Genomic DNA, 23,051 nt, shown 5'->3' on the forward strand with positions numbered 1-23,051 from the left:
CCCGATACGACTCTTTGTTTCCTAATGATTCTGACAGTTTTATTGAGATAAAATTCACATACCACACAATTCACCCACTGAAAGTGTACAATGCAATGTTTTAAAATATAGTCACAGGGTTATGTAACCATCACCACAACCTAGTTTTAGAACATTTTTTCCTAGTACAAAATGTCAATGAAAAATTAATCAGTCGATCTAAGAAAGAATTGGAAAATTTTATTCAAGCCAAATTTGGGTATTATAACCCAGGAAGAGCATTTCAGAAAGCTCTGAGAACTGTTCTGCCCTTTAGAAGTCAAGGCACAGTTATATAAGTTTTTTTTGAGACAGAGTGCTGTATATCAAATGACATGTTATTTACAGTTTACATAACCAGATCTAAGTGGCATCCTGGTGGGTCATGTGACCCCTTACAAGATCAAGGAGGAATGTTATCTTTCAAGTAGTTGTCTTGTTGATGCTAGGAGAATGTTGCTTTTTATGGTTGAGCAGGTATTTCTGCTGATGGGAGAGGTTTGATCGATGCCTAGTGCAGGTACACAGTGCACAGTGTGGGGAGAGAGGAGGCCAGAGGGCAGAGAAGAATTTTTATGTTTAAATTTTTCTTGTCTTGCTATAAAGTATGAATTTCACTTCACAAAAGAAACCCCATACCTGTTAGGAGTCACTCACCATTCCCTGTCATCTTATTCCCCCCACCCCACCACCAAACCCTAAATAACCACTAATCTATTTTCTTTATATATAGATTTACCTATTCTGGAAATTTCATTGAATGGAGTTATGCAATATGTGGTCTCTTGTGACTGGCTCCTTTCACCCAACAATGTTTTCAAGGTTCATTCATGTTGTACTATGTGTCAGTACTTCATTCCGTTTTATTGCCAAATAATATTCCATTGTGTGGATATACCGCATTTTGTTTAGCCATTCGTCTGCTGGTGAACCTTTGAGTTGTTAGCACTTTTTTACTATTACGAGTAATGCTGCTGTGAACATTAATGTACAAGATTTTGTGTGAACCTAAGTTTCATTTCTCTTGTGTATATGTATACCCAGGAGTAGAATTGTTGGGGTGTATGGTAACTGTGTTTAACTTTTGAGGCATCGCCAAATAATTTTTGAAAGTGGCTGCAACATTTTATACTCCCATCAGCAATGCACAGGGTTCCAATTTCTCCACAATCTCACCAACACTTGCCATTGTCTGTCTTATTGATTATAGCCACCCTAGTGGATATGAAGTGATATCTCATTGTGATTTTGATTAGCATTTCCCTAATGACAGAAGAGGTTGAGCACCTTTTCCCATGCTTATTGGCTATTTGTATATCTTCTTTAGAGAAATGTCTATTCAAAGCCTTTACCCATTTTTTAATTAAGTTGTCTTTTATTACTGAGTTTTAAGAGTTCTTTGTATATTCTGGATACAAGTCCTTTATCCAATATATGATTTGTAAATAATTTCTCCCATTTTGTGGATTTTTTTTTTTTTTTTTTACTTTCTTCATGGTATCTATTTAACCACAAAAATTTTTAGTTTTGATGAAGTCCAATTTACCTGTATTTTTTTTTTTCTTCTGTTGCTTGTATTTTTGGTGTCATACCTAAGAAACCATTACCTAACTCAAGGGTCATAAAATGTATGCCTGTTTTCTTCTAAGAGTTTTATAGTTTTAGCTCTTACCTTTTTAGGTCTGTTATCCATTTGACTTAATGTTTGTGTTTGGTATGAGTTAGGGGGTACAACTTCATTCTTTTCATGCAGATAACCAGTTGTCTCAGGATATTTATTGAAAAAAATGATTCTTTCTCAATTGAGTTGTCTTGGTACCCTTTTCAGAAATCAATTGACAATAGATGCTTCATTTATTTCTGCACCCTTAATTGTATACCTTTGGTCTATAAACGCCAATATTATATTGTTTTGATTATTGTAGCCTTTTAGTAAGTTTTGACAGCAGGAAATCCTTCAACTTTGTTCTTCTTTATCAAGATTGTTTTAGCTAATTTGGATCCCTTGCCTTTCCATATGAATTTTAGGATCAATTTCTGTAAAAAGAGCCAGTGGGATTTTGATAAGGATTGAATTGCATCTGTAGATTGATTTGGGAGATTATAAACATTTTAATAATACTAAGTCTTCTGATCTAAACATAGGATGTTTTCATACTTTCCTATGATTTTATGTTGGCTACAAGAAAAAGTCTAACCTCTGCACCTGAGTTTTGAGGTCCCTTCCAATTTGAGACCACCTAATATATTTTAACACACATATTCTTTATTTTGGCCATGCCAGGTTTTCCCATGTTCTCAAAGCAGAATAGACCCTCATTAAAGCTTGAATTGAAGAGGAAAAATAATTATGCATCTTTGCATCCCAAGCACCAAACTAAATACCAAGGAAGGTTTCCTTGCAGTAAACATTTGCTACATTGAGTTGATCAATCAAGGCTGAGATAAAATGATATTTTAAAATTGAAGGTCAGCTCAGTTCCGTCTGCTTCTTTAGAATCTTCCCCAGACTACTCTCTAACCCACAGTTCACCAGCTTCTTCTGAATATCTGTGGCACGTGATGTCCTCCATTTGTGATACAATATAAAATATGTGTTTCTTGTCTCCTGCCAGTGAAGTTGAAAGCACCTTAATAGCCAAACACATAGTAAATGCTAGACAAATGCTTGTTGCCTTGATTTGGGTTGTCAGGTGTTTCCTAGAAATGCACTAACACTCGCCTGTTCTTGCCTCCCCAGGGGATGTTCTGGTGTTCCTGGATAGCCACTGCGAAGTGAATAAAGTATGGCTGGAGCCCTTGCTGAATGCCATTGCCAAGGACCCCCGAATGGTGGTGTGTCCACTGATAGATGTCATTGATTATGTGACCCTGGAATACCAGCCCTCTCCTGTTGTCAGGGGAGCTTTCAACTGGTATCTGCAATTTAAATGGGATCATGTTTTCTCTTATGAGATGGATGGACCAGAAGGACCCACTAGACCTATCCGGTGAGATTTCTTCTGGTAATGGAAAAATAGCATATAGGTATTGGGAGCAGGGGGAAGCTTTCAGAGATTATGACTTTGATTTCATGAGCTTAATGAAGAGAAGTATTTTATTATTTATCTTGTTTCTAAAAGTGTGTAATAATAGAATGTGGTAGGTTTTGTTTCTTTACCTTTCGCTCACTGGAAATGAGCATCTCACCCCAGTTTGGAATACCACCATGGTTAGTATCCCTCTGATTTCAGAGGTCCAGCTTTAAAATGTGGACTTGGTTCTCAGGAACAAGTTGCATGTTTATCAATGATCAAAATACTAGCACTGTGGATAGCCCAGAAAAAGTCGATGTCTTTGCCAAATTCATGTATAAAATATTTATCCAAGTGCTTCCATCTGTAATTTTATAGGTTGAGGTGAATGTGATTTTCCTGGAATATCAGTCTTGGAAAATATATTTCTAAATGTGAGAATAATTTGAATGTTATGACTTCTAACTGTACTTATGAGGTTATTTCTCAAGAGACTTCCTCCAGATCACTCCCCACATTTACTGATAACTTTGACACCAGGCTCACTTCTCTTTTAATGTTAACCTCTTTGTTTTACAAACCACATGAGTCAATTTTCTAACACCATAGCCTAGCAAGTCCTTGATCTTTGCCTCTATTTTAATTTAGCTAGAGCTGTGTGATCTTGAACGAGTTACTTAACCCCTCTGCACCTTATTTCTTTATCTGTAAGTCTGGAGAATATCAGTACTTCACAGGGCTGTTATGAGAATTAAGTGACATATATCAAAGCTTAGAACAGTATCTGTCCATAATAAGTGCTGTATAAATGTTAGATATTTAATATTACTCCTACAGCCATACCCTGGATCTTCACCTTCTAAATTACCAGATATCCCTCTCCTTGGCCACAACCTCCTGGCTTTTTCCTGCTCTGCTCCCCCCACGCCCACCCTTGGACATCATCAAGATGTCCAGTTCTTTGATTTCTCTTTTTACCCCTCACAGTTTTCTTTCTGCTTCTGTGGTCTAGACTTTCTGATCTATAAATTCTCTTCTCTTCTGCCACATCCCACTGCACTTCTGCCACAATAGCCCTGCAAAGCTCCAACTCTGGTTCAATTCCACCATCTATTTCCTTTGTTCCTTTAAGAGATGTGGATTGATGCTTCTGCACATTGATGGTCTCCAGCCTCATGCTGCCTTGCAATCCCTTTATCCACTCATTCCCAGAAGTGGGTATTCCCATTCCACTTTATTACTTCCCTTAATCCCAATAGCTGCCCCTGCCCTGAACCCCTACTCTTAGTAAGCAAAGTGATCTCTTAAATCAAGGATGAAATAAAGACTAAGAATTGGGAGGAACGATTGGGAAATTATATAGTATCAATACTTTATGCCAGAACTGTAATGGACTATTATGCAGCCATTAAGCATGACCACATATGAGCACTGTATAGCCGTCTTCCAGATCTCCCATTGCCTTCTCTAATCCAGTGACTAACCAGCTCCAGGAGACCCATCCTTTGTGATGATTCTCATATCACATCTGTCCATCTCTCTGACGGTCCTCATGGCCCAAGCCATCACTGCTCCAGGCTTAGACTCTACAACCTAAGGGACAGTCTGGCCTACAGCTCCTCCTCTTCATTCCAATCTCTCTGTTGCTACGTTAATTTTCTTAAAACCCCACTTTGCACATGTCACCCATCTTGCTTATTGTCTTTCCACTGCCATTAGGATAACATGCAGATTCCTTCGTATAACTTCCACTGTGTATGACTCTGATCTTTCCTCTGCCCCAGCCCTCACTTGTTAGCTGTTTAGGGCTGCCATGTACAGCTGCACAGGCTGTGCACTGCACATTTCCAGAAGGCACTGTTCACAAAGACTATAGGTAATTAGCATCCCTGGAGTTGAGCATTAAGGCAGCCGTTAGGGGACTTCCCTGGTGGTCCAGTGGTTAAGATGCCGCGCTTCCACTGCAGAGGGCACAGGTTTGATTCCTGGTTGGGGAACTAAGATCCCAGATGCCACATGGTGCGGCCAAAAAGAAAAGGCAGCCCTTAGCTGGGCCAGTTACCTCTCTCAGCTTCAGTATCATCTGTAAAATGATGATGATAATAATCATACCTACCTCTCTGGATTATTGAGGGCCTTAAATGAGCCAATACTTGTAAAGTACATAACTAAAGGCCTGACACAGAGGAAGTGATCAGTATAAATGGTAGCTATTGTTAATGTTACAGACTTCAGGATGTAAAAGAACAAAGTTATACTTCATTTAAATAAAACTTAATATGTAAAAATCATGATTTACTAAAAAATTAAAAAATAAAGCATCAATCTTTTGATGCTAATCTAAAATGAAGTTACTTTTAGTAAGAAGTAGCTGAAATATTCCATTTACCAAAAAATTGACTTATAATTTTTGTAATATTTCTGTATCTCACATTTTAAGTATTTTTTAGGCTGTAAAAATTCAATATGGAAATTGGATTTCTAATAGTCAATTGCTGAAAAGCAACATTTTGGAACTCTAATACACTGTTCGCATATATGCATTTGTAAATGCTTTTTGAAAATTTGGCAATATAAATTAAAAATTTGATAAATATTCTTATTCTTTGATGCAATAATTCTACTTCTTACAATTTATCTTTAAGGAGTTGAGAGATAGGTCCAGAAATATATATTGTATCAATATTTATTTTAGTAAGAAAATCAAAACAACGTAAATGTTCAATATTGAAATGGTTAAAAAAGTATATTCATATTTTGTAGACTATTATAGAGTTAAAATTTTTGAAGGCTAGTTAACTAAAAAGGAAAATTCTCACAATATGTTAAATTTAAAAAATCAGGCCATAAAAAACTTACATCAGTATAATGTGGAATCTAAAATATGATACAAATGAACTTATTTACAAAACAGAAACAGACTCACAGACTCACAGACATAGAAAACAAACTTATGGTTACCAAAGGGGGAAGGTGGGAGAGGAATAAATTAGGAGTTTGGGATTAACATATATATACTACCTTATATAAAATAGATAATCAACAAGGACCTACTGTATAGCACAGGGAACTACATTCAGTGTTTTGTAATAACCTATAATGGAAAAGAATTTGAAAAATAATATATATATGTCTATTTGAATCACTTTGCTGTACACCAGAAACTAACACAACATTGTAAATCAACTATACTTCAATTAAAAAAAAAATCAGTATAATACCAATTGTGTGATTATATATGTATATATTACATATGGAATATATATTCTACATATGATATGTTATAATACAATTATAATGTATAATAATATATGTAAGAAAAAAATAGGTTGTTTTAAAGAGTTAAAGGAAAAAATTAATTTTAGATATTAGCCATGAATTAGCATTCATATCTGAAGATATATTTTTCCCCCTACTTACAATAGTTCTAATGACAAAAATAAAAGGTAGATGAAACTTAGAACAAGCAAGGAAAATCGTGGTCTTAAGCTTCCACCAACGGCACTCGTGGCCCCCAGGGAGGGGGACATGCAGGGACCAGCTTCGTCCAGTTACCAGATGGGATGACTCCTAGCAGACTACAGGCATGCTGTTCTCTCTCACAATTAAAAAAATAGAATGATTTTATTTTATCAGCCATTTCCCCTTTCCTTTTCTCTCCTTTGTATTAAACCGCCTAGAAAGAGTCGTCGGTATCACTCTCTCCAGTTCTGTTGAACTGTTCACTCGACTTTAAGCTCACTGCAGTCAGGCTTTGCCCTCCCCGCCAGCTTCACACTGTCATGTCCAGTCCTCAGTCCTAGTCTCACGTGGCCTGTCAGCCGTGTCCATGCTGCTGGCCTCTCCCTTCTCTTTGACGGGCACTCTTCCCGTGGCCTCCAGACCACCAGAGCCCCCAGCTCTCGCTCCTCCTTCACCGCTGGTTTATTCCATGCCCTTGGCTGATTCCTCCTCTTCCCCCCGACCTCTCACTGCTGAAGTGCCCAGGGCTCTGTCCTCTTCACCCCCCGTCGCTCACGGAGTGTTTCTCACCCACCTTGTACTGGTGACTCTCAGGCTCTGACCTCTCTCAGAACACCAGACTCACCTATCCTGCTGCCTACTGGCATCTCCACTTGCATGCTGAACAGACACCTTAAATATGTCCCAAACTGAATCTTCCCACCAAAAACTTGGTTCCACCTGTAGCATTCCCCGTCTCAGTGCATGGTAACTCTAGGGATTTCCCTGGCGGTCCGGCGGTTAGGACTCCGTGCTTCCACTGCAGGGGGCACGGGTTCGATCCCTGGTCGGGGAACTAAGATCCCACATGCTGCAATGCGGTCAAAACAAACAAACAAACAAATCAGTGCATGGTAACGCTATCTTCCAGGTTATCCAGGCCAAACTTCCTCCAACCCGCACATCCCACCCATAGCAAATCTGCTGGCTCCATCTTCAAAACCTATATAGAATTCAGCCACATCTCATCTCCTTCATTGCTGTACCCTTATCCAAGATTCCATCATCTTTCTCTGGGACCACCACAACAACCTCTAACTAGTCTCCCTACTTCCACCTTTGCTTGTTGATTAACTAATTTATCCCTAACACATCATAATGGCTTTACATAGACTTTTTCGAACAATGAATGAATGGATCTGTAATTATTTTCAAACTACATAGTTTGGTTTTATTGGGCTCTGCTGTTGGTGCACCAAAAAAGATGCTATGTAACATTATGGTTTTCCCAGAAGTAAATATGACAATTCACTTAATGCCTTTAGAAAGGGAGATCTCTAAATTCCCACTACCCAATTCAATCATCATCCCTGTGGGAAGCTCACATACTAAAGAAAATTTTCCCTGTCACCAAGACAACGTTTTAGAATAGATTGCTTACAAAATTTGACGAGAGCTAAGTTAAAGCTATTGTTGCCATTTTACCTTAGTAATTTTACATACTTCAATGTATATTAAGATAATTTTGGTGTTAGTTAATATGGGTGTTTTCTAGTTTTTAACTGTTATCACTAATATTTAATATAGTTTTGGCCAAAATCCACAATGACTGACTTTATGGAATAAATTTAATATATGTGTGTCCTTTTTAGGTCACCTGCAATGGCTGGAGGAATTTTTGCTATAAATAGGCATTATTTTAATGAAATCGGACAGTACGACAAGGGCATGAATCTCTGGGGAGGAGAAAATTTGGAACTTTCACTAAGGGTAATTCAGACTTTTTGTTTTAAATAGTTACCTTTGTATATAGAAAGTAAAATCTAACTTCAAGTCATGTAATATGCTGTGGCAACTACGCCCTGTTTCCCTACACAAGCATCTGGTGCCATTCAGGTGCCACGTGAAGTAAATGATTTATGGGATTCCTTACAGAAATGGAAAACCTTTAACAAAATATCAGATTTTCTTACCTATGTTATTTCTAATATATGGTATGTCAAATTAATGTGACATTTTTATCTATTTGTGGAATCTCCTTTTTATTATTCTGATTGTCTTGGTATTAGTAGTGTGTTGAAAAAACACAGGATTAGGAGGTAGGGGACTTGGGTGTCACTGAATATATGGGGTATGTTAGGTCTCAGTTTCTCCATCTGTAAAGTGAGAGGATTTGGTAGAAGATGTCTAATAAGTTTTCTCCTAACTCTTAAATCCTGAGATACCTGCTACAACAGGGATGAAACTTGAAAACATTATGGTAAATAAAAGAAGCCAGACATAAAAGGCCATATATTTATGAGTCCATTTGTATGAAATGTCCAGACTAAGCAAATACATAGAAACAGAAAATAAATTAGTGGTTGCCAGGGGCTGGGGGAGGAGAGTGACTGCTAACAGGTACCAGTTTTCTTTGTGGGGTGGTAAAATATTCCAGAACTAGATGGTGGTGATGATTGTACAACCTTGTGAAAATACTGAAAATCACCAAGTTGTAGCCTTTGAAGTGTGGATTTCTGGTGGTGTATAAATTATATCTCAATAAAAATAATAGATTTAATTTTTTTAAAAATCCTATGATATTAGAACACTAGACATTAGGGTGAGTCTCAGCCCTACCACTCACTTGCTATATGATCCTTGGCAGGTCATTCATTTTTCTAGTTCTCGGTTTCCTCATCTGTTAAACAGGAATAAGTAAAAATGCCATTCTCAGAATTTTATAAAGATTTAATGTGGGAATTCCCTGGTGATCCAGTGGTTAGGAATCCCTGGTTTCATGGCCGAGGGGCCGGGTTCAGTCCCTGGTAGGGGAACTAAGATCCCGCAAGCCGCATGGTGTGGCCAAAAAAAAAAAAAAAATTAATGAAGTAATAGGGGTGGAGAATAAAGTACAAAGTAGGTATTCCTGGAGAGTCTGAAGAAAATACTAAGCTATTCAAATGTTTATCATATGTTAATCATAGGTAATTTTTTGTATTTGACTGAATTCTAAAGAATTTTATAATGATCATTTTGAACTGTGCATAAAAATCTGGGCTGTGAGCTCGCCATCATTGCCCTTCACATTTTTTTCTCCCTTTTCTCTGCTTTGTCTCTTTTCCCAACAGAGACAACTGGGAGTAGAGAAAACAGCTTCACTTATGACTAAATTCCTATTCTCTCTGAGCTTTAGTTTCCTTACAAATAAAATGAAGAAAAAAATTCTCTCTATTACAGGGTTGTTGTAAAGATAAGAGATTATTTATCGGAGCTGATAAATAAGTGGCAGCCATTATTGTTCCACTTTAATTTTGCCAACTGCTCTTTATACTCTCTGAAATCATCTGCAGCGGTTTGAATTGCGTTTCTCTTAGCATGTATTAAGATGTTCACCAGATTTGCTTTTTGTGTTTTTCCAATTTTTTTCTGCTTTGGATTTTATCTCCCTCTTCCTTTTTTTGGCTGGCTACTTTCTACATTTCTTTAAAGTTAGTTTAAGCACAGTCTTCTCTCGTAATGCTTCAGATACCTTATTTTGAATATAGGAATATCTAGAGCAATATATTTTTCCTTCAAGTCCCTATTTGGCAGTATCCTGTAAGTTCGTTATTTTCATTGCTTTTTTTTTTTTTCCTACTCATTTGTTCCCTTCTGATCCAGGCATTATTTTTATTTATTTATTTATTTTAAAACATTTTTATTATAAAAGTAATACAAATAGAGAAAAACTAAAATATTGAAGAAAGACAAAGTCATCCATTTCCTGCTCTGCCATCCTATTATAACCAGTTAGTAATTTATTTTGTCATATTTTTATTATATACTTGGTATGTTATTTATAGCCATAATCATACACATTCATATACTTTTGTATCTTGCTTTTTGTTACTAAATATTTTCTCATGTTTTTCAGTATATTCATTACTAATTTTTAATGGGTACATAACATACCATTCATTAGCTATATATGTTTATTGACTATTTCCCCAGACCAGGGGTTGGCAAACTATGGCCCTGCATTTGCAAATAAGTTTTATTGGAATACAGCCATAACCATTCATTTAGATACTGTCTATGGTTATTTTTGTCCTACAAACGGCAGAGCTGAGAAGTTGTGAGAAAGCCTATATGACCTGAAAAGCCTAAAATATTTCCTTTCTGGCCCTTTCCAGAAAAATTTCACTCACCCTTGCCTTAAACTTTTAAGTCATTTATAATTTGGACTATTATATGCCCCAAAATGTCACTTGAAACATCTTTTCCATATAGTTGTTTATACTTTAGGCAACTTAATTGGGAGGTATTAACAAAAGTGGAAAAACTGGGTCTACTTAAGAAAAATGTTTTTAAGGTTAACACTGTCCCCTACTATCTCCCTTGTAATATTCTAGCTGTGATACAGTACAGGTGGTGGTAATAAGAATGGAAAAAAAAGACCCAGTACTCTTGTAGGTAGCAATTCTCTGGTCCCTATTAATCTAGCCATGTAATTTTACACTCTGGATGAGGATATTTTTAGTTTTGATTTAAAGTCAACCAAAGAGGGAAGTAACAGTAATTGCAACATGAAAAAAGCCAGTTGAAAGAATACTTTCTATTGGGGATGAAAAAGCAGACTAAAGTAAACTCTCCAGGTATCAAAGTGTGCATGAAATGCCATTCCAGGCTAGCTGTAGTGACCAAAAGGCACTGAGAGGGTTGAGTAAGAGAAAGAGGTGGCAGCCTCAGCAATGTTCTACCCTTCTGAACACACCCTAGGCATAAACTTGTATACAACTATAATTAAACTGTCTCCAGATGAGAAAGTTCTAGAGCAACTAGCCTATATTTTTGAATAAAATTAATTCTTCTATCTGGGAAAGTTTTATTATTGAAAAGAAAACTTATGGAATGGGCCCAGCTAAGTCAACCCTGACTAGCTCTGAGATAAAAGATGAATCAGGCTGAGGGGTCTCAATCCAATCTTGTGTGAATAAAGCAAGCATCGGGAAGTATAGGTGTCATCTTCTAAGGGAAATATTCTGAGGATCTGGCAGCATAAATCCATCAGTAGGTTTGTAATAGACTATTGTGGAGTCAGACTCCACTATGGCAGAAGTAAAAGACATTGGCAAATCTGGATCACCTTGCAATTTTCGAGATGACTTCAAGATCTCCCTTATCCTGTTATGGCTGAGGGAAGCACTGACGGGTGTAGGCACCACTGTCTGTAACCCTTCTCCTTCTCAGTACCAAGAAGGCAGATGAGCTGGAGATCTGGTAATCCCACACAGTTTACTTCATGTGCCAACTTTTACTCTCCATGAGGTCCAGGTAAACCAAGAATGCTATATAAACTTGGGTGGCATCTCCTATATCTAATTCCATCATTTCTAAATACTTAGGGTGCGTGCCCATCCAGGCGTCCTCAGGGGCGCCGCAGCTATGATTGCTGCCCGGGCGCACATCGCTGCAGCCTGCGGTCGGCTGAGACTCGCTGCGCTCCTCCATGCCCTGCCGTCCCAGGCATTATTTTTGTAACATCCATGCCTCTGGTGCTTTTTATTGATTGGTTGATTATTTCTCATTTTATTGCATTGCTCTCTGAGAATGAAGCATATGAAATAGTCTCCCTTTCAGGACCTCGTAACTTAATAAGCACATTTTTGTGTCTGAGAATAGAATCGATATTGTGAATGATATGTATTTAAAAAGTGAGTGTAGAAACTTACACAAGCCTCTTAGATAGCCTCATCCACCAGAGGGCAGAAAGCAGAAGCAAGAAGAACTACAATCCTGCAGCCTGTGGAACAAAAACCACATTCACAGAAAGATAGACAAGATGAAAAGGCAGAGGGCTATGTACCAGATGAAAGAACAAGATAAAACCCCAGAAAAACAACTAAGTGAAGTGGAGATAGGCAACCTTCCAGAAAAAGAATTCAGAATAATGATAGTGAAGATGATCCGGGACCTTGGAAAAACAATGGAGGCAAAGATCGAGAAGATGCAAGAAATGTTTAACAAAGACCTAGAAGAATTAAAGAGCAAATAAACAGAGATGAACAATACAATAACTGAAATGAAAAATACACTAGAAGGAATCAATAGCAGAATAACTGAGGCAGAGGAACAGATAAGTGACCTGGAAGACAGAATGGTGGAATTCACTGCTGCGGAACAGAATAAAGAAAAAAGAATGAAAAGAAATGAAGACAGCCTAAGAGACCTCTGGGACAACATTAAACGCAACAACATTTGCATTATAGGGATACCAGAAGGAGAAGAGAGAGAGAAAGGACCAGAGAAAATATTTGAAGAGATTATAGTCGAAAACTCCCCTAACATGGGAAAGGAAATAGCCACCCAAGTCCAGGAAGCACAGCGAGTCCCATACAGGATAAACCCAAGGAGAAACGTGCCGAGACACATAGTAATCAAATTGGTAAAAATTAAAGACAAAGGAAAATTACTGAAAACAGCAAGGGAAAAAAAACAAATAACATACAAGGGAACTCCCATAAGGTTAACAGCTGATTTCTCAGCAGAAACTCTACAAGCCAGAAGGGAGTGTCATGATATACTTAAAGTGATGAAAGGGAAGAACCTACAGCCAAGATTACTCTACCCAGCAAGGGTCTCATTCAGATTCAATGGAGAAATCAAAAGCTTTACAGACAAGCAAAAGCTAAGAGAATTCAGCACCACCAAACCAGCTCTACAGCAAATGCTAAAGGATCTTCTCTAAGTGGGAAACACAAGAGAAGAAAAGGACCTACAAAAACAAACCCAAAACAATTAAGAAAATGGTCAAAGGAACATACATATCGATAATTACCTTAAACGTGAATGGATTAAATGCTCCAACCAAAAGACACAGGCTTGCTGAATGGACACAAAAACAAGACCCATACATATGCTGTCTACAAGAGACCCACTTCACATCTAGGGACACATACAGACTGAAAGTGAGGGGATGGAAAAAGATATTCCATGCAAATGGGAATCAAAAGAAAACTGGAGTAGCAATACTCATATCGGATAAAATAGACTTTAAAATAAAGAATGTTGGGGCTTCCCTGGTGGCTCAGTGGTTGAGAATCTGCCTGCCAATGCAGGGGACACGGGTTCAAGTCCTGGTCTGGGAAGATCCCACATACCGTGGAGCAACTAGGCCTGTGAGCCACAACTACTGAGCCTGCGCATCTGGAGCCTGTGCTCCGCAACAAGAGAGGCCGCGATAGTGAGAGGCCCGTGCACCGTGATGAAGAGGGGCCCCCGCTTGCCGCAACTAGAGAAAAGCCTTGCACAGAAACGAAGACCCAACACAGCTAAAAATAAATAAATAAATAAATAAATAAATAAATAAAATAAAGGAATTCCTTTAAAAAAAAAGATGTGATCAAAAGAAAATTTTTAAAAAAATAAATAAAGAATGTTACAAGAGACAAGGAAGGACACTACATAATGATCAAGGGATCAATCCAAGAAGAACATATAACAATTATAAATATATATGCACCCAACATGGGAGCACCTCAATACATAAGGCAACTGCTAACAGCTATAAAAGAGGAAATCAACAGTAACACAATAATAGTGGAGGACTTTAACACCTCACTTACACCAATGGACAGATCATCCAAAATGAAATAAATAAGGAAACAGAAGCTTTAAATGACACAATAGACCAGATAGATTTAATTGATATTTATAAGACATTCCATCCAAAAACAGCAGATTACACTTTCTTCTCAAGTGCGCACGGAACATTCTCCAGGATAGATCACATCTTGGGTCACAAGTCAAGCCTCAGTAAATTTAAGAAAATTGAAATCATATCAAGCATCTTTTCTGACCACAACGCTATGAGATTAGAAATCAATTACAGGGAAAAAATGTAAAAAACACAAACACATGGAGGCTAAACAATACATTACTAAATAACCAAGAGATCACTGAAGAAATCAAAGAGGAAATCAAAAAATACCTAGAGACAAATGACAATGAAAACACGACAATCCAAAACCTATGGGATGCAGCAAAAGCAGTTCTAAGAAGGAAGTTTATAGCTATACAAGCCTACCTCAAGAAACAAGATAAATCTCAAATAAACAATCTAACCTTACATCTAAAGGAACTAGAGAAAGAAGAACAAACAAAACCCAAAGTTAGCAGAAGGAAAGAAATCATAAAGATCAGAGCAGAAATAAATGAAATAGAAACAAAGAAAACAATAGCAAAGATCAATAAAACTAAAAGCTGGTTCTTTGAGAAGATAAACAAAATTGATAAACCATTAGCCAGACTCATCAAGAAAAAGAGGGAGAGGATTCAAATCAATAAAATTAGAAATGAAAAAGGAGAAGTTACAACAGACACCGCAGAAATACAAAGCATCCTAAGAGACTACTACAAGCAACTCTATGCCAATAAAATGGACAACCTGGAAGAAATGGACAAATTCTTAGAAAGGTATAAGCTTCCAAGGCTGTACCAGGAAGAAACAGAAAATATGAACAGACCAATCACAAGTAATGAAATTGAAACTGTGATTAAAAATCTTCCAACAAACAAAAGTCCAGGACCAGATGGCTTCACAGGTGAATTCTATCAAACATTTACAGAAGAGCTAACACCCATCCTTCTCAAACTCTTCCAAAAAATTACAGAGGAAGGAACACTCCCAAACTCATTCTATGAGGCCACCATCACCCTGATACCAAAACCAGACAAAGATACTACAAAAAAAGAAAATTACAGACCAATATCACTGATGAATATAGATTCAAAAATCCTCAGCAAAATACTAGCAAACAGAATCCAACAACACATTAAAAGGATCATAAACCATGATCAAGTGGGATTTATCCCAGGGATGCAAGGATTCTTCAATATACGCAAATCAATCAATGTGATACACCATATTAACAAATTGAAGAATAAAAACCATATGATCATCTCAATAGATGCAGAAAAAGCTTTTGACAAAATTCAACACCCATTTATGATAAAAACTCTCCAGAAATTGGGCATAGAGGGAACCTACCTCAACATAATAAAGGCCATATACAACAAACCCACAGCAAACATCATTCTCAATGGTGAAAAACTGAAACCATTTCCTCTAAGATCAGGAACAGGACAAGGATATCCACTCTCACCACTATTATTCAACATAGTTTTGGAAGTCCTAGCCACGGCAATCAGAGAAGAAAAAGAAATAAAAGGAATACAAATTGGAAAAGAAGAATTAAAACTGTCACTGTTTGCAGATGACATGATACTATACATAGAGAATCCTAAGGATGCCACCAGAAAACTACTGGAGCTAATCAATGAATTTGGTAAAATTGCAGGTTACAAAACTAATGCACAGAAATCTCTTGCATTCCTATACACTAATGATGAAAAATCTGAAAGAGAAATTAAGGAAACACTCCCATTTACCATTGCAACAAAAAGAATAAAATACCTAGGAATAAACCTACCTAGGGAGACAAAAGACCTGTATGCAGAAAACTATAAGACACTGATGAAAGAAATTAAAGATGATACCAACAGATGGAGAGATATACTATGTTCTTGGATTGGAAGAATCAATATTGTGAAAATGACTATACTACCCAAAGCAATCTACAGATTCAATGCAATCCCTATCAAATTACCAATGGCATTTTTTACGAAACTAGAACAAAAAAATCTTAAAATTTGTATGGAGACACAAAAGACCCCGAATAGCCAAAGCAGTCTTGAGGAAAAAAAACGGAGCTGGAGGAATCAGACTCCCTGACTTCAGACTATACTACAAAGCTACAGTAATCAAGACAATATGGTACTGGCACAAAAACAGAAACATAGATCAATGGAACAAAATAGAAAGCTCAGAGATAAACCCACGCACCTATGGTCAACTAATCTATGACAAAGGAGGCAAGGATATACAATGGAGAAAAGACAGCCTCTTCAATAAGTGGTGCTGGGAAAACTAGACAGCTACATGTAAAAGAATGAAATTAGAACACTCCCTAACACCATACACAAAATAAACTCAAAATGGATTCGAGACCTAAATGTAAGACCGGACACTATAAAATTCTTAGAGGAAAACATAGGAAGAACACTCTTTGACATAAATCACAGCAAGATCGTTTTTGATCCACCTCCTAGAGTAATGGAAATAAAAACAAAAATAAACAAATGGGACCTAATGAAACTTAAAAGCTTTTGCACAGCAAAGGAAACTACAAACAAGACGAAAAGACAACCCTCAGAATGGGAGAAAATATTTGCAAATGAATCAACGGACAAAGGATTAATCTCCAAAATATATAAATAGCTCATGCAGCTCAATATTAAAGAAACAAACAACCCAATCCAAAAATGGGCAGAAGACCTAAATAGACATTTTTCCAAAGAAGACATACAGATGGCCAAGAAGCACATGAAAAGATGCTCAACATCACTAATTATTAGAGAAATGCAAATCAAAACTACAATGAGGTATCACCTCACACCAGTTAGAATGGGCATCATCAGAAAATCTACAAACAACAAATCCTGGAGAGGATGTGGAGAAAAGGGAACCCTCTTGCACTGTTGGTGGGAATGTAAATTGATACAGCCACTATGGAGAACAGTATGGAGGTTCCTTAAAAAACTAAAAATAGAATTACCATATGACCCAGCAGTCCTGCTACTGAGCATATACCCAGAGAAAACCATAGTGCAAAAAGACACATGCACCCCAATGTTCATTGCAGCACTATTTACAATAGCCAGGTCATGGAAGCAACCTAAATGCCCATCGACAGATGAGTGGATAAAAAAGATGTGGTACATATATACAATGGAATATTACTCAGCCATAAAAAGGAATGAAATTGGGTCATTTGTTGAGACGTGGATGGATCTAGAGACTGTCATAGAGAGTGAAGTAAGTCAGAAAGAGAAAAACAAATATCGTATATTAACGCATATATATGGAACCTAGAAAAATGGTACAGATGAACTGGTTTGCAGGGCAGAAGTTGAGACACAGATGTAGAGAACAAACGTATGGACACCAAGGGGGGAAAGCTGCGGGGGGTGGGGATGGTGGTGGGATGAATTGGGTGACTGGGATTGACATGTATACACTGATGTGCATAAAATTGCTGAGTAATAAGAGCCTGCTGTATAAAAAAATAAATAAAATAAAATTCAAAAATTCAAAAAAAAAAAGAAACAAAAAAAAATACTAGGTGAATAAACAAAACCAGAAATGCTGAAGTGGCAATATTAACATAAAATTGGCATTTAACATTAAAAGCAATAAACAGAAAATAGATATTATATAATGATAAAAGGCTAAATACTAAAGGCTTTTAAACAAGTAAAATATTTGCTTTAAGTTTGCTTTTTAACTTTTATAATTCTCAAATCCAATAATTTTTCATATAATTTTTTTCTAATAGTTGTATGACATCATTGTTTATATTTAATTCTCTACTATATTTAGACTTTGGTGCATGATAATAGTTAAAGTGCTGCATTTTTTTCAAGTTGTTAATCAAGTGACAATTATGAAGAGAAAGAAACGGGCACGACACATTTTTTAACAAATTAAATTATCATATATACTTAGGTCTTTCTGTGTTCAACTGATCCATTTGCCAGTTGTCGAGCCAATCACGTGCATTAATATTTTCTGTAGCTTTACGATAAAGTCTATTAATTGGTAGAGTGAGTCCCTTGTTACTCTTCATTTTCAGAATTTTCTGAGTGTAATTTGTTCTTCTCAATCATTTCAGCAATTTCAAAATCAATCCCTAAGTTTTTGAATGGAGTTGCATTATATACATAAATGAATTTTAAGACTTTTAAAGGAAATACTAATGAACAATAAATATTTCAGAAAAATACTGATTTACTTCTAATCAAAGAAACAAAATCCTAGGGATTCAAAATTCCACCATCAAAAAAAAAATTTTTTTTAATTGAAGTATAGTTGATTTACAATATTGTATTAGTTTCAGGTGTACAGCATAGTGATTCAGTTTTTCTTTTTCAGATTATATTCCATTATAGGTTACTACAAGATATTTGATATAATTCCTTGTGCTATACAGGAAATCCTTGTTGCTTATCTTTTTTATATATAGTGTAATAGTTTGCATCTGTTAGTCGCACACTCCTAATCTGTCCCTCCCCCACTCCTTCTCTCCTTTGGTAACCAGAAGTTTGTTTTCTGTCTGTGAATGTGTTTCTGTTTTGTATATAGATTCATTTGTATTATTTAAAAATTTTTATTGAAATATAGTTGATTTACAGTATTACATTAGTTTCAGGTGTACAGCACAGTGATTCGGTATTTTTACAGATAAGTCTCCATTAAAAGTTATTCCAAGATAATGGTTATAATTCCCTGTGCTATACAATATATCCTGCTTGCTTATCTATTTTAGACATAGTAGTTTGTATCTCTTAATCCCATAGCCCTACCTTGCGCCTCCCCCCTTGGTAAGCACTAGTTTGTTTTCTGTATCTGTGAGTCTGTTTCTGTTTTGCATATACATTCATTTGTATTATTGTTTAGATTCCACATTACAAGTGATATCATACAGTTAAAAAAAAAAAAAAAGTGAGTGTATTCCTTATCTTGGCTTTACCTTCCCTCCAGACAGCAAATAACAGCAAACTTATTACTCAAGTGCACTCATTATCTTTGCTTCAATATTTTCAGCTACTTGATTCCAAATGGCCCCTTAATACGTTTTAAGTATGCTTGGCTCTCTCTTTTTGTAAACAAACATGTAAATTAATAAATAGCTAGGCACTCTTGACACCAGCAGCCTTCTCTACCCAAGTAACCTGGTTTTTCCTAAGGGAAGATCAGCTACACCTGCATCTACTTCATTTCTCACTCACTCTTCATTCCAATAAATCAGTATCCTGGAGGCCCTCAGCATCCTTCCTCTGACATCATTTATGGCACTGTCATCAGTTTCATATTCGTGTCCCTAATGGATGGCTTTTGGTCTTCTGTGTGCTTGAGGTTACTGTAGCATTTGACATGGTACACCAGTCTTTTCCAGAAGTTTTCTTGGGTTTTAGGGCAAAATCCAAGAAAAATCCCCTTGTATTGCTCAGCTGTTCTCAATCTCCTTCACAGGAATTTCTTCTGTGTGTCTCTTAAACATGGGTGCTCGCAAGACTGCTCCTCTTGTCAACCCTCTCTTCTTACCCCACGTGCTCTTCAGGGCTCAGGGCTGACATGTAGCCGCTCTGCACCTGTGAAGCCATGCTTGTTGTTAACTTAGTGCACTCTTTCCTTATCTGATGGGAAAGAACCTCTACTCTGAGCCAGCCGAATACCTCCCACCTGTCGCCCACCACGCCTCCCTTCTCCACATCTCAGCCTTCCCATGGCCCAGAAACAAAAGTGGTAGCACCCAGCAAGGCAGGACCACCAGGACCTGTGGCGACTCCTCTATTCTCTTCGGCCAGCGTCTGTGCCGTCCCCTTGTTAATACTTTTCATAATATACCTACATCAACTCCCATGGCTGTAACTAACACCTGTATGGTGGTCAGACCCAAATCTCGTTTCAGTTTAGGGCTCTCTTGAGTGTTCTAGTTAAGTTCAGTGTTCAACACAGCCATCATTTAAGGAGCACCTCCTGCATCAGGCTGTGCCACAAGCTGGGCATTCAGAAGACACAATCCTCATTCATTCATTCATTCACTCATTCAGCAGTATTTATTGAGAACCTGTCACATGCCAAGCACCGTGATGGGTGCTAAAATACAGTAGCACTCAAAGCAAAAGTGGTTTCGAATGACATAAAGCTTCCATTCTATCAATATCTGGGGTAGAGTGAGATGAGTAGTTATTTAGTTTTATTTCTGATAAATGCAGTGAAGGGGAAATACAGAGTACTGTGAGATCATATAAAAGGCGAACCTAGCCTTGTCTTAGGGGAGGTGTGTGTCTGCCACGGCAGAAATGGCATTTAAGTTGAGATGTAAAGGATAAAAATGTATTTCATTTTCAAGTTCTTATTATGTGTGACATGCACTGCTCTGAAATATTACAGATATCAACTCACTTAATCCTCATAATAAACCTGTGAGGTAGGTACCAGCATCATCTCCTGTTTATAATGGGGAAACTGAGGCACAAAGAGGTAGTGTGACTTGCTCAAACTCACAGCAATCATAAGTAGTGTGCTCCAAACCTATCGCTTCCTGCCTTGTATGATCTACTCAACTTCAGATCTTGAGACCCTTCCTGCCCCCCAGCTCGGGTTTACCCTAAGTCACTTCTCTCTAAGGCTGGCCATATGTTGGAAGCCTCCAATGCCCTGAATTTGTTTTAGTTGCCCTGAGCTCAGTGTTACCATTGCTCGTGGAAAATGATGACTCGCTGGGTGCCCACGGAGCTGCAGCTTCACTCCCAACCTCGGAATAGGCCTCATAACCAGGCTCCAGATTAGCATTTCTGTTTCCCTGAGAGAGCAGACAACCTGCTCTGTGTCTGGCCACACTGCCCCAGGGTTCCATCCTGGTGTCCCCCAAGGGGCAAGATACACTCCTGCAGGAACCGGGGCCCTGCCCTACACTTGGAGGATCACCTACCTCACCCTCCAGACTGAGCCTCTTAGACACAGGTGCCAGCTCAGATTCGGCCCAAGGTTGCTACATCCCTTGGATGCTGTGATTTGAGAGCAAACCACACACCTGTGGTAGAGAGAGGCTGAAGCCAATTCTCCTGCGTTGACACAGTAGAGGATTAGGCAAGTTGCTCAGCACCCAGCCCCCTGCTCAGACCGTGGCTCTCCACTGCCTCACTGGGTTACTTTTCTTGGCCCATCTGCTCAGAATTTCCACCCCTAAGGGGTTTCCCCAAGTCCCTCTTTCTCTGCTCTCTCCACCTTCTCCATAACCTCATCCACATCACGTTCCCATGATTAACGGATGCTGATGACACCAATTCTCGCTCCTTCCCAGTTCCTTCTCCTGAGTCAGAAGCTTGTGTGGCCAATCGCCTACAAGTCACCATGGCAGGGATGTCCCACAGGTATGCTAAACCCAAATTCCTCCTCCCACGTTCCCTCTATGAGTGGATGACATGCTACCCCTCCCCCACCCCGCCAGTTATCTGCACACATGCCCCATGGAGAACCTCCCTGGACTCCACACTCCCTCTCCTGCCCACGTTAACCTCACCTTATCTAGGCAGTTCTACCTCTAAATCATCACCTGCCTCTGTTCACTTTCCTCTTTCCCCACCGCCGTAATCCATAGCTACAGCTTTGATGTAATTTCTTCAGGAAGACTTTCTTGACCTTATCTTCCTTACCTGCCCCCCACACATAGACACACACACCCACGTCTGGGATCCGTTCCCCTCCTATGCATGCTTCCCCCATCACAGCACTTATTGTGCTGTATCACAGTTGTCTCCTGTCTGTGTGTGCAGGGCAGGCTGTGTAGACATGCAGCCTGGGTGGTGGCACATGGTACCATGTTTAGAAGAACCCCACACTTGGCTTAATGCTCTGCTGTTGCCATCTTGAAACTTTTCATAATTTTTGAACCTGAGACCCCATTTTTATTCTGTGCTGGGCTCTGCCAGTTGTGTGTTCCTACCAGCTGTAAGCTCCATGAGGGCAGGGAAAGATCTGACTTGTTCAAAATGCGTTCTCAGCACCTGGTACTTTGACTATGTAAAAAGTGGTCGAGAAATATTTGCTGAGTGGTTGAACCACTCAAGAGTCTAAAAGGCCCCACGTGTAAACGATCAGAATAATAGACACCTTACAGTGGTACTGTGTGCATTCACCGCAGCGATGGGCATAAGGCATCTAACACAGCTTCTGCCACCTAAAGTGCTCTCAGCCAATGTTCGTTCCTTTCTTTTTATGCTACAGCTGCCCCAGAGTTCTAAATTAAAATGGTATCTGGGCAGCAGCCTCTCCTAACTTTCTACTAAGATATTTACTGAGACTGGAAAAGATGAGATCCCACTAGAAATTAAAATGAATAGGCAGCCTGAATCTGGGAGACACCCCCATAACTGTGAGGCCAGCAAGATTGACTGAGAAACTCCTACCCTGGCTTTGTTGCATGATGCACCCCTGCTTCCCCTCACAAATGCAGATTACAGACAACGAGTAAGAAGATACTCAGTAATGCCCCAGTTTCTGCCCACTGACTTGGAAAGCGGACAGCCTTCCAACCCATGTGTGTCAGTGGAGAAGGCCAGTGAGGCTGGACCAGAATGAGTGAGGAGAGAATAGCAAGATTAAGCTGGAGAGGGAGGCAGGGGTAGGACTCTGCAGGACCCTGTAAGGATTTAGATGTGTCTTACGTGCAATGAAATGCCACTGGTATGTTTTAAGCAGGGCAGTGACAGTGGCTGTGGAGGCTGACATAGTGGAGGATAAGCAGGCAGACCAGGAGGTTCTTACAATAACCTGGACAAAAGGGTGACAATGGACGGAACCAGAGCAGTAGCAACAGCGGCAGAAAGAATTGGACAGATTCCAGGCATATTTACAAGTAGAATGGACAGAACCCAGAGAGGGACCAGCTACGTGGCTATCGAGAGAAAGGGGTGTCATGGACAGCCCAA

The 23,051-nt window shown here is 38.5% G+C and overlaps 1 protein-coding gene and 1 pseudogene across 1 annotated transcript in view; one reads left to right on the top strand and one right to left on the bottom strand.

Moving 5' to 3' along the window:
* GALNTL5 (polypeptide N-acetylgalactosaminyltransferase like 5) overlaps positions 1-23,051 on the top strand; it is a 71,881-nt gene that overhangs the window by 41,760 nt on the left and 7,070 nt on the right. Inside the window, exons 6-7 of the mRNA XM_061198963.1 lie at positions 2,759-3,008; positions 8,126-8,243. Of these exons, the coding sequence (XP_061054946.1) occupies positions 2,759-3,008; positions 8,126-8,243 (368 nt within the window). The remainder of the gene's footprint in view (positions 1-2,758; positions 3,009-8,125; positions 8,244-23,051) is intronic.
* LOC133096563 (tRNA-splicing endonuclease subunit Sen15-like) lies at positions 11,428-11,945 on the bottom strand (annotated as a pseudogene).

The sequence above is a fragment of the Eubalaena glacialis genome, chromosome 8, assembly GCF_028564815.1.
Source record: "Eubalaena glacialis isolate mEubGla1 chromosome 8, mEubGla1.1.hap2.+ XY, whole genome shotgun sequence".
Classification (NCBI taxonomy): domain Eukaryota; kingdom Metazoa; phylum Chordata; class Mammalia; order Artiodactyla; family Balaenidae; genus Eubalaena; species Eubalaena glacialis.